The 13,168-nt window shown below is 49.7% G+C and overlaps 3 protein-coding genes across 3 annotated transcripts; 1 reads left to right on the top strand and 2 right to left on the bottom strand.

Moving 5' to 3' along the window:
- Positions 1–462: 462 nt before the first annotated feature.
- On the bottom strand, positions 463–3,613 carry WHR41_07782 (uncharacterized protein; the record flags this gene model as incomplete). Its single annotated transcript, XM_069376386.1, has 6 exons — positions 463–1,324; positions 1,381–1,407; positions 1,459–1,513; positions 1,559–1,891; positions 1,952–2,515; positions 2,560–3,613. The coding sequence occupies 6 exons, from the start codon at positions 3,611–3,613 to the stop codon at positions 463–465; spliced, it is 2,895 nt and encodes a 964-aa protein (XP_069226730.1).
- A 226-nt stretch (positions 3,614–3,839) lies between these two features.
- WHR41_07781 (uncharacterized protein) lies at positions 3,840–7,348 on the top strand (the record flags this gene model as incomplete). Its single annotated transcript, XM_069376385.1, has 4 exons — positions 3,840–4,218; positions 4,266–4,555; positions 4,642–5,607; positions 5,657–7,348. 4 exons carry the CDS (start codon positions 3,840–3,842, stop codon positions 7,346–7,348), a joined length of 3,327 nt encoding a protein of 1,108 aa, XP_069226729.1.
- A 4,563-nt stretch (positions 7,349–11,911) lies between these two features.
- Positions 11,912–12,945, bottom strand: WHR41_07780 (uncharacterized protein; the record flags this gene model as incomplete). The annotated part of the gene is made up of 2 exons (XM_069376384.1): positions 11,912–12,377; positions 12,429–12,945. 2 exons carry the CDS (start codon positions 12,943–12,945, stop codon positions 12,091–12,093), a joined length of 804 nt encoding a protein of 267 aa, XP_069226728.1. The 3' UTR covers positions 11,912–12,090.
- Positions 12,946–13,168: the final 223 nt, after the last annotated feature.

Raw genomic sequence — 13,168 nt, 5'->3', positions numbered from 1 at the left:
CTGTATTTGAGTTTAGGGACGGCAAGTGTGAAAAGCACTAGTGAGAAAGGTAACTAACTTGATTATGGAGTGAATGATGAACAAGCCAAAGAAGGAGCACGAGCCACCCACGACCGGGCCAAGCCGGGTCGCAGTTGATCCGTGCCCGAGCCGAGACGTCACATTGCACGACGCGTACCCTTTTGATCATGAGCATCCCAGCAAACGCCTCATGTTCAAGAGCGACAAGAGAACTTTTTGACCTCAGCGAAACAGACCACCACCGACAGCGTATCCTGATGTACTGTCTACGAAAACCAGCATCATCTGGCAGCCTCTTAGTTCGTGTGCAATCAGGCTCTGAGTGGGAACATGCGGTAATGACATCGTCTTGCGATATCAGTGCGCACACCGGAAACCCGGCAGCTGGAAATATGGCCGACGCTTCGATGTTTTCATCATTCGTACAATTTATTTAAAAGACTAGGTAGGAGTTGGAGGCAGCGCTTTCTCTTCTTCCCTGCGGTCCGCCCTTCCGAATGGTGATCGAAGCTGTTGCGTCTGGATAAGCTCTGTCACCGTCTTTGGTAACCCACTAATCGTCTTTGGAGAGGAGGTGAGCCCGAGAATTGTTATTCCAATGTCTTCGTCAAGCGTTTCCACTTTGAATTGGACTCTCCTTTTAAATGGTGGCATCGAAGAATAGGCTGGAATGTAGTCAACGCAACGAGTAGGCTCTCCTAGCACCAAAAAATATGACGACGTAGAATCAAGCTTCTCGTAAAGACGCCGACGGCCTTGGGAAGGCATATTGACCCGGCAATATATGTTGCCAACGCACTTATATGTATTGTCCGCGTAAATTGGATACTCAGCCAGTTCGAAATAGAACATCGAAGCATAGATAGAATCCAGCGAGGGCAAGAACCTTTGATTAGACCGAATCCAGCAATTTGCCTGTTCTTTCAAAGTCTTTATCGACATAACATCGTCTAGCGTAGGTTCTTTACCCTGGATAGGTAGGTTCAGGCGATGGTATCGGCCTTTCTCGCGTTCAGCCAGAGAGTTGAAGATTTGCCTCCACACTCTCTCCCCGTCAAGGCTCTTCATGAAAGTCTTGTAAAGCCGGGAAATGAATCGATCTTTCACAGGTGAAAAGGCATCCGCGCTGAAGTTGTGAGTTTCGTGGTCGTTGGTGCCAGTACCGATAGATAATGCAAAGTCGACAATCTTGCCAGGCCATATATACTTGGTTTCCCACATCGCAATGTTCAAAGGGTTGTTATAGTGGAGGCCGCCGTCTTGAAACGTTCCAAGATTTTGGAGAAGCCGGGGCTTGAAGAACCTATGTGATGTGAGTGGATAATATCAAGGGAAATGCATTAAGTAGGTGATACGTACCACGGCGCCGCGGAAGTGCACGAAGCTCTAGTTTTCTTTAGCATATCGCAAAGAATAAACGAGGCTACGACTACTTACGCTTCGCTGACAAGAATGTCATTCTCTGACTTCTTTGCTCGAATCAGACTATACCCTAGTCCTGTCAGCAGGTGCCTACCGTCTCCAGGAATCTACGCACCTAATCCCTTCGGCCGGAATCCACCGTTGTAGTTGGAGAATATGCAAGCAGCGCTTTCTTTAGCGGTAGTAGTTGTGATGGCGACTTTCGTGTCATTTGTCAATGGATTGAACAGACTGACCTCTTTATCGTCTGCGAATGCCGATTTGAACGACTCTTCGATCGCGAGAGAACTATACCTACAGTCGCGAAGGTAGGAGATGACAAGTTGCTGCATACGCCCAAAAGTGCCGTAGGAACCTTCGAACGTCTTTTGAGCAAGCGTTTCAAACCGTTCAAGGCTCTCGCGCGCGTCCCAACACATAACGAACATGCCAATCGCAATCAGTCCGCCTAGCGTATGTCAGAGCTCTGACTGACTGAAAACGTTAGTATTAGGGATCGAGGACATACCAGCTGAGGTTCCACAGACGAAGTCGAACATATCACGGAGCGGGACCTCCAGCTCAGCCAGGCCTTCTTGGAGAAACTGGAGATAGACCAGAGGAATGACTCCCCTTATACCACCCCCGTCGAGACTCAACAATCTCACACCAGCTGTAGCTGGTATCAGTGATATCATGGGTCTTTCGTTACGCTCCCCGCATAAGACGCAGTTCGGAAAGGCGAAATCATTCTTCCATTCCGAGTTCGTCTTTCCGAAGGCGCGAACACACAAATCACAGATTGCGTGCCCGCACGACAACACCTTTTCTGGAGCTCGTAGCAGACAGCAAAGGCAAGTTTTATGGCTCTTGGTCGACTTTAGGTACTGGTGAACGTCACTGAGACGCTGGAGATGTTTTGTCGCCAGCTCGGCCTCAGAACAGGCCTTTAGCTGCTCGTAGTCAATCTGAAGTCTTTCACACAGGTTTAAAAAGAAGCTGTCGCGTCCATCCTTTTGAACTATGGAGTTGTTGACAGCCATCATGCATTTCTCCCGATATAGCTGGTCAAATGCCATCATTATTGGGAATGCTAACAAATTAGCGATATACCATGAGACTGAAACATATGCTTACCGTGAGATCCTGGCGGATACGTTGCGAGCACCAGACAGGAGGAAAGTAAAGGTACAACTAAATGGCACAGCCATATCTCGGAGGGGATGAGGGAGATCAGATCTTCCAAGTGGGCGGTAAGCCCTTTCGAGCAAAATCCACTCGGCCTTGACATCGTGATGAATGAGAATGGTGGAGCCTGCGCCGAACCTGAGATCTCTAACATCTTGCTAGCAAACGCGAACATATGATCCCTTTTGTATCTCAATCCACACGTCGATCTAGAATTGTGAACTTCGCGCTTGATGCATAGGAGGCGCTTCCGAAGTTGCACGTATCTCTGTTGAGGCTTAGCTCGCTTTCCCAAGCCGATAACGCGGATGTCGTAGTAATGCGCTCTCAGCCTCGTAGTGAAGCCATCGCGAGAAGCAGGTGCGCTTCTCTTCCAGAACTCCTCCGTCAAAGCGAGAATGCGGGCCTCAGTTGCATGTGGGTCAAAGTTCCGAGCCACAGTCTCCACAACCACGAGAACCCTGGGCAAAGCCGAAAAAGGTATCTCAGAGGAGGGTTCTTGCAACAGATGCTCGGCAAGCGATATTGCTACAGCTCGAATTCCTCCCAGATCCATCGAGAAGTAACAGAGGGTGTCGCATAGAGGAGCAATACCACGACTACAGATCATGTTACCGACTCTTCGCCTCGACCAGACTTCCTCGCTCTGCGCAAAGAGATCAATTGTATGTTTCTGTGGGATGCCAATGCCAGAAACTTCGCTAGACTGTGAATGATCCCAGGACTGGAATTCGTAATCTACGTAGATAGTAGGCATATTGGTCCTTGCGGACGTATCTGTGCAAAGATAGGCTTGGCCGTGCAATCGCGGTAGTGCATCTTTTGTTGCCCTTTCGGCGAGCCCGTGTAGCATGTCGGACTTTGTCTTCTTCCCGATCATCACGGTGAGCGAAGGACATGATGAGGGCGGAAGGTCAAGTTCTTCAAACGCATGATTGTACCGTGAGATAGTCGCAGCGGTACGTGTCGTAGATAGAGTCAGCCAAAGATTGCGTGGCGCCATGTTTTGGCGAAATTTTGTTGGACAGAACGGTGGTGTCCTCAAATATATGTGGCATCCAATCGTGCCTCGTAGAGTGGTCGAAATCCAGGATTACAGATCCGTCTTTCGGGAAGTGAGGACCCCAATCCAGGATCATGCGTAAGTGATCCTCGACGTGAAGCAAGCCACTAGGTGACTTACTTTATGTGAACGCACTGAACACCTACCCTAGACTTTTAACGTAGTCATGGATGAGGTCTCGAATTTTGCGCACGCGAAGTATGGGCAGTTTTTGGGCTTAGCGCGGGTGGGGCTCGGCGATCTCCAATTTGATGACGTCCGTCCTCTTTCTGCTCAAAACGTCCGTCGGCTCACCAAAATATTCCACATCGAAGGCTGCCAACGACTGGATGAGCGCAACTACATCGATGTTCTGGCAACTGACAGCCAGATTGACGCAGCTGACCCAGTAACTTTTCAAGACGCTCCGCCGTCGACGTGGGAGACACGCCCTATCTTGGCTGTTGGCTTCCTTCGATGTCTTACAGGTCAACATCGCGTTAGAGCGGCCCAAAATTTCCTCGATGCAAACGACCAGTGGTGGGTCGCCAGGGTCTATTCTGAACGTATGTCAGATGCCAGATAGCATCTTCACACACTGACCAAAGCCCAGACCTTTCACATCCACCTCGACTGCGTCTCACCGAGGAATATTCCAACGAAGAAGCTCCTAGCGACGGCGAGATATTTTACAAAATCCGGAAATATCACATCATCGGCGATGAAGCGAACGAGCTCAAATGGTGGGCGAGACTCACGGAGACCAAACGCAAAGATCTCAGACAGCTTCTGAAAGACGTCCGCTACGCCACCGCTTTTGACAGCATGCTTCCTTGGCCCGGGCTGTGGGCGCCTGTGAAGCTCGGGTCACTACACAGACTGCTCTGTCTGAAATGCGACGAGGTACGACTTTGAAGCTTCGCCTTTGTGTCTCGTAATAGACTGATCCGCAAGTGGCTGATCCGCAAGTGGCTGATCTACAAGTCCAGGAATTACTGGCCTATTTGGACCATGTCACTGTGACTTGGAGAGGCATTACTGCAAACATAAATGTGCGCGACGTCGCCGATGCCATTAGCGTCGAAGAGCTCCAAAGCCTTGCACCAAACCATTCCACCGTCGACGCTCAATCCATCTCGGACATGATGTCTTCCAACAAAATATTCGCAAGCGTCGTAGATGCCAGCGAACGAGCTACAATTCTTGCAAACCTCAAGTCTGTGCAATCCATGATACCGAGCCTATTTACCTTTTTTGAAGATCTGAAATATTTGGAACCATGCGCAAAAGTACTCAAAGCCTTATTGCCGCCTCGAACAAAGCAATCGGTGACCCGTGGTTTGATGGGCTCATACTTCCGGCAAGAAAAGCTAATCGTTGAGCATGCGAACAACGATATGCGTGTACATAATGTTTCGGCCTCTGAAACCGCTTCTGCTTTTGGTCGTCAACAACTTTGGCTATTCGCATTTCGCAACTTCCCGCTCATGACCAACTTCACCACAAGAAAGGTACTCGACAAGGATAAACCAGCCGCTGTCGAACCCAGTCCTTGTGTATGGCAGGATTTCGCAAAGCTTGCTTCATTAACAGGGTTCAAGACTCCGCTCATTGACGAACTTTGTTCTCAGGATTCTACTAAGCTCATCGTCACCCAGCTGTTTGAGCGATTCACTGATCCTGGCTCAGTCGAAGATTCAAATGCTACCGATAAAATTTCAGCGATACTCAGGGCATTAAATCGGCGAAGAGAGCCCGTCGGACAGCCAACCTTTACGAGTTCCGGTCAGCTCTCGATTCCTCGACGTTGCGGACGCCCGTTTGAAGATGACCATCGCGCAGACAAATCGTGCCTTTACTTGCCCCAAATGTACCGGATTCCCTCTACCGGAGAGAACATAACTACATTATACCGGAAATGGAATATGTTTCGAGTTTTCATGGGGATTAAGAGCGTATGTTGCCATCATGTGAAAGTCCAAACATCAATGCTAACCTTATCAGACCACACGCGAGATCTTTGACAACGATGCCATCATAAATAAGGAGAACATCGAACCAAGTCCTGCGGTTGAACATACAGGGAGCGATGGACGGAGCGAGCATGATCACATGGTGGAAGATCTCAATTTTCGACCAGAAGAGCAGACTCAAGGAATACGAGAAGCGCAGTCTGAACACGAGCACTTAACCGACTCGCTCAGAGAAACAATTCGATCGGAAGCACAAGATAAGGGTAAGCTACGCCTAGAGCTTCATGAAATGGAAGAGAATCTGCGAAAAGCGCTCGAACAGAAGCGCGATCTGCTCAGGCAGCTACAAGAGACCAAAAAGGATATGGCACAAACCTGCCGTGAGAATGACGGAGTCGTAATGGACTTGAAAACCCAACTCGATCAATCGACTAAAGAACAGACTGCACTCAGACTTGAACTCACTCGACTAGAAGCGTCTTCCATTAGGGTCGACAAGAACAAGGCAGATGGTGATGCTAGAATCAAGGCTTTGGAGAACGAGTTGAAGAAGCTATCTGAAAGGCAAGAGGAAGCTCGAACAACGTTACAAGATCAGCATTCGACGGTGGTGCTTGATCTGGAAAGGAAGATTCGAGCCCTCGAAGATGAGCAGTCGAGCAAATCTGCTGCGCATCTATTCACCGTAAATCATATGGAAGGTGATATGGCAACGAAAGACAAACAGATTCATTTCTTAAGGCAGGAGTTAGCTGAGAAAGCAACAAATCTAGCATCGAGCAACGTTAGGCAGGCCGAGCTTCAGTCTCACGACTCAGAATTAGCTAGGCAGTTGTCGGATCTTCAACGCGAACATCGCATGGTCATCGAATCAAGCGATAGGATGGTGCGAAATGAACAGAGACTGGATGAAGCGATCCGACAAAAAACTGCGCAAGCGCAAGAAGATGAGGAAGTGATTTCCCAGCTTAAAAATTCTCTAGAAGAAGCAAGCAAACAAATCACAGAGCACAGTTCGCAGGCTTCAGTTGCACATGAAAATATTTCGCGTCTCGAAAAGGAGCTACTGCAAGCCAGGAAATGCATCGAGGAACAAGCCCAGGCGGTGGAGCAAGAACAAGACATTCGATACGACGCCGAAGTTGTGGCGATAAATCAGAAAATAGAGAACACCATGGCTAACGAGGTTACAAGGCGAATTCTAGAGGAGCTCAATCGAGCAAATGACCGGGGCAAGGACATAGAGGACAAGATGAAGATCCTCGAGGGTCAAATGCAATCTCAGAAGTCGGAAGGGACTGGCCTGACACTTGTCACTTGGGAGAGAGTTGGTGATTCATCATTCACCAAGATCTACTTCACCTGTCGCAGGGAAGATGCCCTCCAATGTGTAAGAAGCCTAGACCTTTGTTCGCGAGAAAATTGCGATAAATGGGATTACATTGGGTTCGACCGGCGAAAGATTCCTTCGAGCATGAAAAAGGATGAGAAGTATTTGGTGGATGTTTGGATACAGGGAGGTATCATGGGAAGGTGGCTGGTAGCAGACAGAGTATTCTTCGAGTCTCGGGCCGCCCAGCCCAAGAAAGCGAATTTTCCCACATGGAGTGACCGACCCAAGCTCTCATTGAAACGAAAGTCACCGGCGGCGTTGCCCGAAGACGGAGAGTCGAGGATCGCGAAGAAAGCACCATTCGCCCTGGGTAGCATTGACGAGACATAGTATGATATTACACAGTAGCGAGCTTGCGAGAATGATCGATTTCTACATGTGATGAAAAAAACTCCAATAGCCATATTCCGCACCCTTTATACTAGTCACAGATCGCCGGCTTTGGCCTTATATGTCCTCCATACCGCGGCACGGCGTCTACGCGGGGATGGTGATACGGAGCAGTCTCGACGAGTGGAGAGGCGGGTCCTGTAACTTCGCTCTGAGCCACTGCTCGCGGTGGTGGCGATCGGGAGAATCTTGTTCGGTGGCGTACACAATACGGAGGGATCAATGGACACGCCATCGATACAATCGCGCCCAGGTGCCTCCCTTTCCACTGAAGTTATGGCTGTTTCTGACAAGCTGTGGCCGTCGAAAGTATTGTTCCGTCTGCTCTCGACTGGGCGGCGTCGTGGTGCCTCTAGCTCCGTTGATAGCATGTCTTTGCTCGTCGAATCGCAAATAGCAGAAGGCGCAACGGAATTGCTGTCATGTAGTCCAACTGTAGAACCGGCTCGCTCTCGCGAAGGGGTCAACATACTCTCCAATAGGTTTCCCATTTGCACCTCTCTGCTTGGGGCGAGACTTCGATCAAGCGGACTTGCGTCACGGATTTTCTCGAACACGGGAGCCCGATTGTGTGCCTGTTGGTTTTGATCTAGATTGGACGGGTGTCTGGCTGACGTAGCGACATCGTCCCCTGAAATGTCACTTTCTGCCTCTCGACTGGCAACCGTGCCATTCGCTTGATTCACGGAGATATAATCCTGTGGGTACAAGACTTGGAAATCCTGGGGTATAGTCAGCCTGCCGCAAGTTGGCAAATGTTCACTCGGCAGTCACCTTCAGTTGCTCACGAGTTGGCGGCCATGACGAATCGTTATGCGTCAGAAAGACAGTGCACACTCCATCCAGTTCTTGCATGACAGCTAAGCGGCATCTTTTCCGGGTAGCTTCATCAGAGATGGCGCCTGGTGCCTCGAACGCCTTTCTGTAGAGGGTGTCAACTCGACGCGCATAATTCTTGTCGATTGACAGTAGAGTTTTGCCACGGTAGCGAGCGGATCGAGTTGTCGAGAGCCTGTGGTTCATCTTCAGATGCTAAAATGACGTAGGTGCAAGAGTTTGGGAGTGCAATTCTGCAATCAGGCTCCTGGCTTTTGTATACTAGCCATTGGTCGTGCCGCACTCATCCCAAGACGTCGAGGCTAAGCGCTCAGGTTCCTGTTGCGTGCTTATCGGCGAATCGGAAGCATAGCATAAGCGCGGTGAAGTGCCACCATCTTGCATATGCGCGAGCGAAGTGGGGTTGCAAGGGTTCGATGTTGGTGCTATCGACGACTGGTGCACCGCACATTGTGCTATACTTAATAAGTTCCCGAATCCTGGATTGCTGGGGCAGACGTGCTCATGTTGATACTTCTCGTTCCTGGACTGAGTCAGTGTCTAATCGGGGATTTAACCTCTTTGAAGGAGGTGGGGCAATGATTCGCCGCCCCGATCCTGTTCGGCTGTTTCTCAGACACCCTTCAGTTGAGCCAGATTGATCTCAAAATTCCCCGCTCCGTCTTCGCCGGTCGCTTAATGCCTGCTCTCGATATTCGGAATCTGTATCCGAGTTCGTGGTTCGTCTTTTGCATCCCCGTTTCCAGGCGTTCCACTTTGCGATCGTGGCTTTTGCGGCCGCCCCTACTTCAGCCCTTATATATTCATACGAAGCATGAGGGCTGAGTAGCTCTTCGCTTATATCGAATTCGATTTCCCAATGAACATACAAGAGCTATATACTGCGGCACTCGGTAGTCTGCTTGCCCTGTTGTTCGGTTGGCAGGTCGCTAGAGTGGGTGACATGTTTCGGAGACGCAGTGTGCAACTCGTACGCAAGCATGTACTTCAAACACTGATAGTGACCAGACAGAAGGGATCTTCAGACTATACGGTGGGCTCTGGGGTTGGTATCACGCTGTTGCTTGTAGGCAATGTTGTTGCGACATGTCTTCATGTGGGGAACTTAGGCGATTTAATCGAAAGGCTTAAGGCTATGTTTCATGTCAACCTTATCCCCTTATATATTGGAGCTAGAACCCCAATCCTTGCAGAGACGATTTTTGGCCTGACCCCTAAACAACACAGCTTGATGCATCGCTCTCTGGGTTGGGTCTGCTTGATCGAAGGTCTTAGCTATACCTTCTTGTCCCTCGCTTCCGAGCAATGGACAGTTCAATCATACAATTTCGGAGTAAGGTGCCCTGGAACTTGCTTCAGTGGATTATTGCTAACAGTGCCTAGCTTACAATTGCGATGGCAACAATGGGTATCACATCGATCTTGTACATCCGTCGCTCGATGTACGAACATTTCCTGAAACTCCATCTGGCTATAAGCCTTGGTATCATCATTTGCCTATGGCTCCAGAGGACCAGAAAATTGGACTTCCACACAATATGTCTATCTATAGTCACAGGGATCTGGTCCTTCGAAGGCCTTATTTGGCTCGGGCGCATGATTTACGATCGATTGCGAGGAGTTGACAAAATCTCCATTGTACCGCTTCAAGCAAATGAGGACTCCGATGTCACCATCATTACGATCAGGTGCCAAAGGCTTCGAAAGATAACATACGGTCAATATATCTACATTACCATTCCCTCGATCCCACATAGTGTGGTTGGAAGGCTCCAGGCGCATCCATATATGGTTGCCTGGGAAAGTCGAGACGGCTCAAGCCAAACGCTTACGCTTATAGTGGCACACCGCGCTGGCTTCAGCAACATGATCAAGCTCTGCAAGAACGACACTAGTATGCGTGTAGATGGGCCGTATGGTGGATCCAAAGATCTAGGACATTTTGACAAAGTCTTTTTTGTCGCCAGCGGTGTAGGGTTAGCTGCACATCTCCTCGCAATCCGGCATCTCTTACAAGCTCATAATGACAAGACCTCGCGTGTCCGCAGGTTATCCCTGCTGTGGTTCCTCGAGAAAGATGGTAAGCCCCCGACACTTCACGCTTCCCGCAAGAGACATATGAAAATACTGATTGTTGAGAAGAGCAAGAAGTTTGGGCCCGCCATTTTCTTTTCGAGCTTATGAAGCAAGACAGTGAGCGACGAATTTTTACAGTATTCTTATACCGCCCGTTTCGTGGCCGGAATTCAGCGATGCCGAATTTCAATCAGCCGTACACCAATTTCCCGCGGATATACAGCTCTCCAAGTGCTCTCGATCTCGGCTGGCTTATAGAAGAGGAGTGGGCTGCTGAAGCAGGGACCATGGCTTTGTCTCGTAAGTGATTAGCAATAAAATTTTTGGTGTGATACAAAGCTGACGGTCAAGTCTGTGGATCTCCTATCTTCGAGCGTCGTGTCAGGGCTGCTTTGCGAAAGACTTCACACGACATCAGGCTAGTCACCTCTTCCTTCCAAATCGATGAGAACATCTCAAGCCAGACTGCATCTTTCCGGTTCCGCAATGTCCCAAAGTCCACTCATCATTGAAAGTCAGAGGAAAAGTATATGGAATCACTCGTTCTTTGGAAGGTAATCGTAGATACTAGTGAATGCGACACCTTCTCCATTCAGGCACACAGCCCTAATCCCACTCGACCCCGCGATCGCGACTATCCTTTCACGTATCTCACGGGGTGGTGTAAAGATCTTCATATCTGACAGCACCCTTACGGCATCCAAGGCTTCGGCCCTGAGATATCGCCCTGTCTTCAGGTAGTCGCGGATATAGGTAGGGGTCGTCATGGTCGTAGTCCATAGGTAAGGTATCTGTCCTGGTCCTGAAATGACGAATATATCCGCCTGTTGCCTGGCGAATTGTAGAACGCTTTCCACGAGTCTCGAAAGATCTTCTGTTCCTTCTAGCTTCCATCGTTCGACATCTCCGACGTTATATCCGAACGACACGGCGTTCCAATGAGAGTGATGACCTGAATCTTCGAGAGACAGAAGGCTGGGTTCCAAAGTCCTGATGATCAATAAGCTGAGACGAAGTTGCGAAGGGAGGGCGGAAAAGGTCATGAGCGAGCAATGTCTTGATGTGTGCGGAAAGGCAGAGGGTTGACGGTACTTCCATTGCGAATAAGTGTAGTGCTGGAGTGAGATTTGCAGCCGCCGTATCCTGTGGAGGTTGGGGTTCCATGCATCAATGAGAGATTCGTTATCCGTGGTCCTATCAATAGGACTGGTACGCCGGCAGGCTATACAGATGTCAAGCTGCCCCTCTTGTAATCCGAAGCATTTGCACCATTTTTGGGGCCGAAAAAATCGCCAAGTCGAAGTGAGGTCGACGAAGAAAAGATTTTCGTCATATAGCTTCAGAATTGCTTCCTCGTATACCTGCCGACACGAGGCTAGGAGGTTCGGAGTGAGGCATAAGCGTTGGTGCAGATGCATTACTCTCGGCGGGGCAAGATTTCGCAGGTCGATCGGTTTTGAGGCGAGGAGACATTCCTCGTAGACACGATCCCGCAACTCCCGTGGGAGTCGGAGAAGGGATGACATCTAACCTGAACAAATCTTCAGGGCAGAGATGCGCAGAAAATTACGAATGGTGAATCAAACAGAACTTTGGAAACTCGAAATTTCATAAGCAGAATATATACGGCATCTGTCGCAATGGAGGAGCACCCGCATGAAATCACAGTTGGGCGTTCCTAGATCCAGGATTCCGGAACTTGAGGACATGGGCGTTTTCAAATTTCTTTCCCAAATTCGCCGCAGCTGACCACCAAATCAGAAAGCTTGCTAACGCTTCTGCGATGTCGAAGCTGACGAGCCAGGAAGAACGTCCCATGCCTCTCCGAATTGCATGTATTGCGCTTGTCTGATTGGCTCGACATCAGGCATCTTCGACTCATGTACCCAAGATTCGCGCCATACAACCTTGAACATGACCCCATCTTTTGAGGGTCTCTCCGCCAGGATTTTGCAGAATTGGCGGACGGGGGAAATCGGCGTTGGATCATAGTGTACTTGTGGGGGAGTAAGCACACGCGGAGGAGCAGTAAATTCCTGGGTTCGATCGATGTTCACTATCGTAGCATGTCAATCACCTATCGTTGTTGTTCAGGCGACACACTTACATCTCTCCAGACGCGGACGCTTCCGTTCAGGTGCTTGACTATCCTCCTCGTCACCGCTGCCTCGGCGTCTGATCATACCGCGGGACGGCACAGCGCAAGGCAATGCTATTACGTCCGTTGTTATTGATGATGCATGAATCGCTTCCGACGCTGGATCTTGAGCGTATGCCGCGTCCTTAGATGCATCCTGGGGAGATGATAGATCCGAAGGCGATGACGCTGTGTCAGGTAATGGTGAAGTCGATCCTGCCTCTAAGCACGCGGCAGGAATGATATCGGCATTTCCGACGCCGTCCTCGAGCCAATCGGGCTCTCCAACCACCCACGTCGGGTCTTCTTGCCCATTGCAAGCTATCCAATCCTCAGGGCTTAGCGCGTTGCTCTCAGGATAGTATTCCTCGCTCTCCTCAGGAAGCTCAAGCCAATCAGAGACAAATTTCAAGCCGGCGAAATTGTCCGCGTGTGGCTGATCGAAGGGGTAAGGGGTGCGTGGGAAAGGGATGTTTTCAGTCGCCATGTTTGACGGTCTGTACTTGCTTGCTTGTCTGGGAAAGACTCGAGTTGCAAGAGCATAATACTTATATTCATAACTCTTTGACTGGACTCCAGAGAATAACTTATGAAGTGGAACGGTGGGCATGGACTCCTCCTGAGCTGTTCAAAGCCAGGCTTTGTTGTCCATCACCAGGCTTTGACAAAAGCTACCCTAGGACCTACGGTTCAAACGCAAGCACAGATCC

This window comes from Cladosporium halotolerans (genome assembly GCF_011745625.1).
Source record: "Cladosporium halotolerans strain TM138-S3 chromosome Unknown Sca33, whole genome shotgun sequence".
Lineage (NCBI taxonomy): Eukaryota > Fungi > Ascomycota > Dothideomycetes > Cladosporiales > Cladosporiaceae > Cladosporium > Cladosporium halotolerans.
The sequence above is the reverse complement of the archived record's forward strand: the minus strand, read 5'-3'. Positions and strand labels throughout refer to the sequence as shown.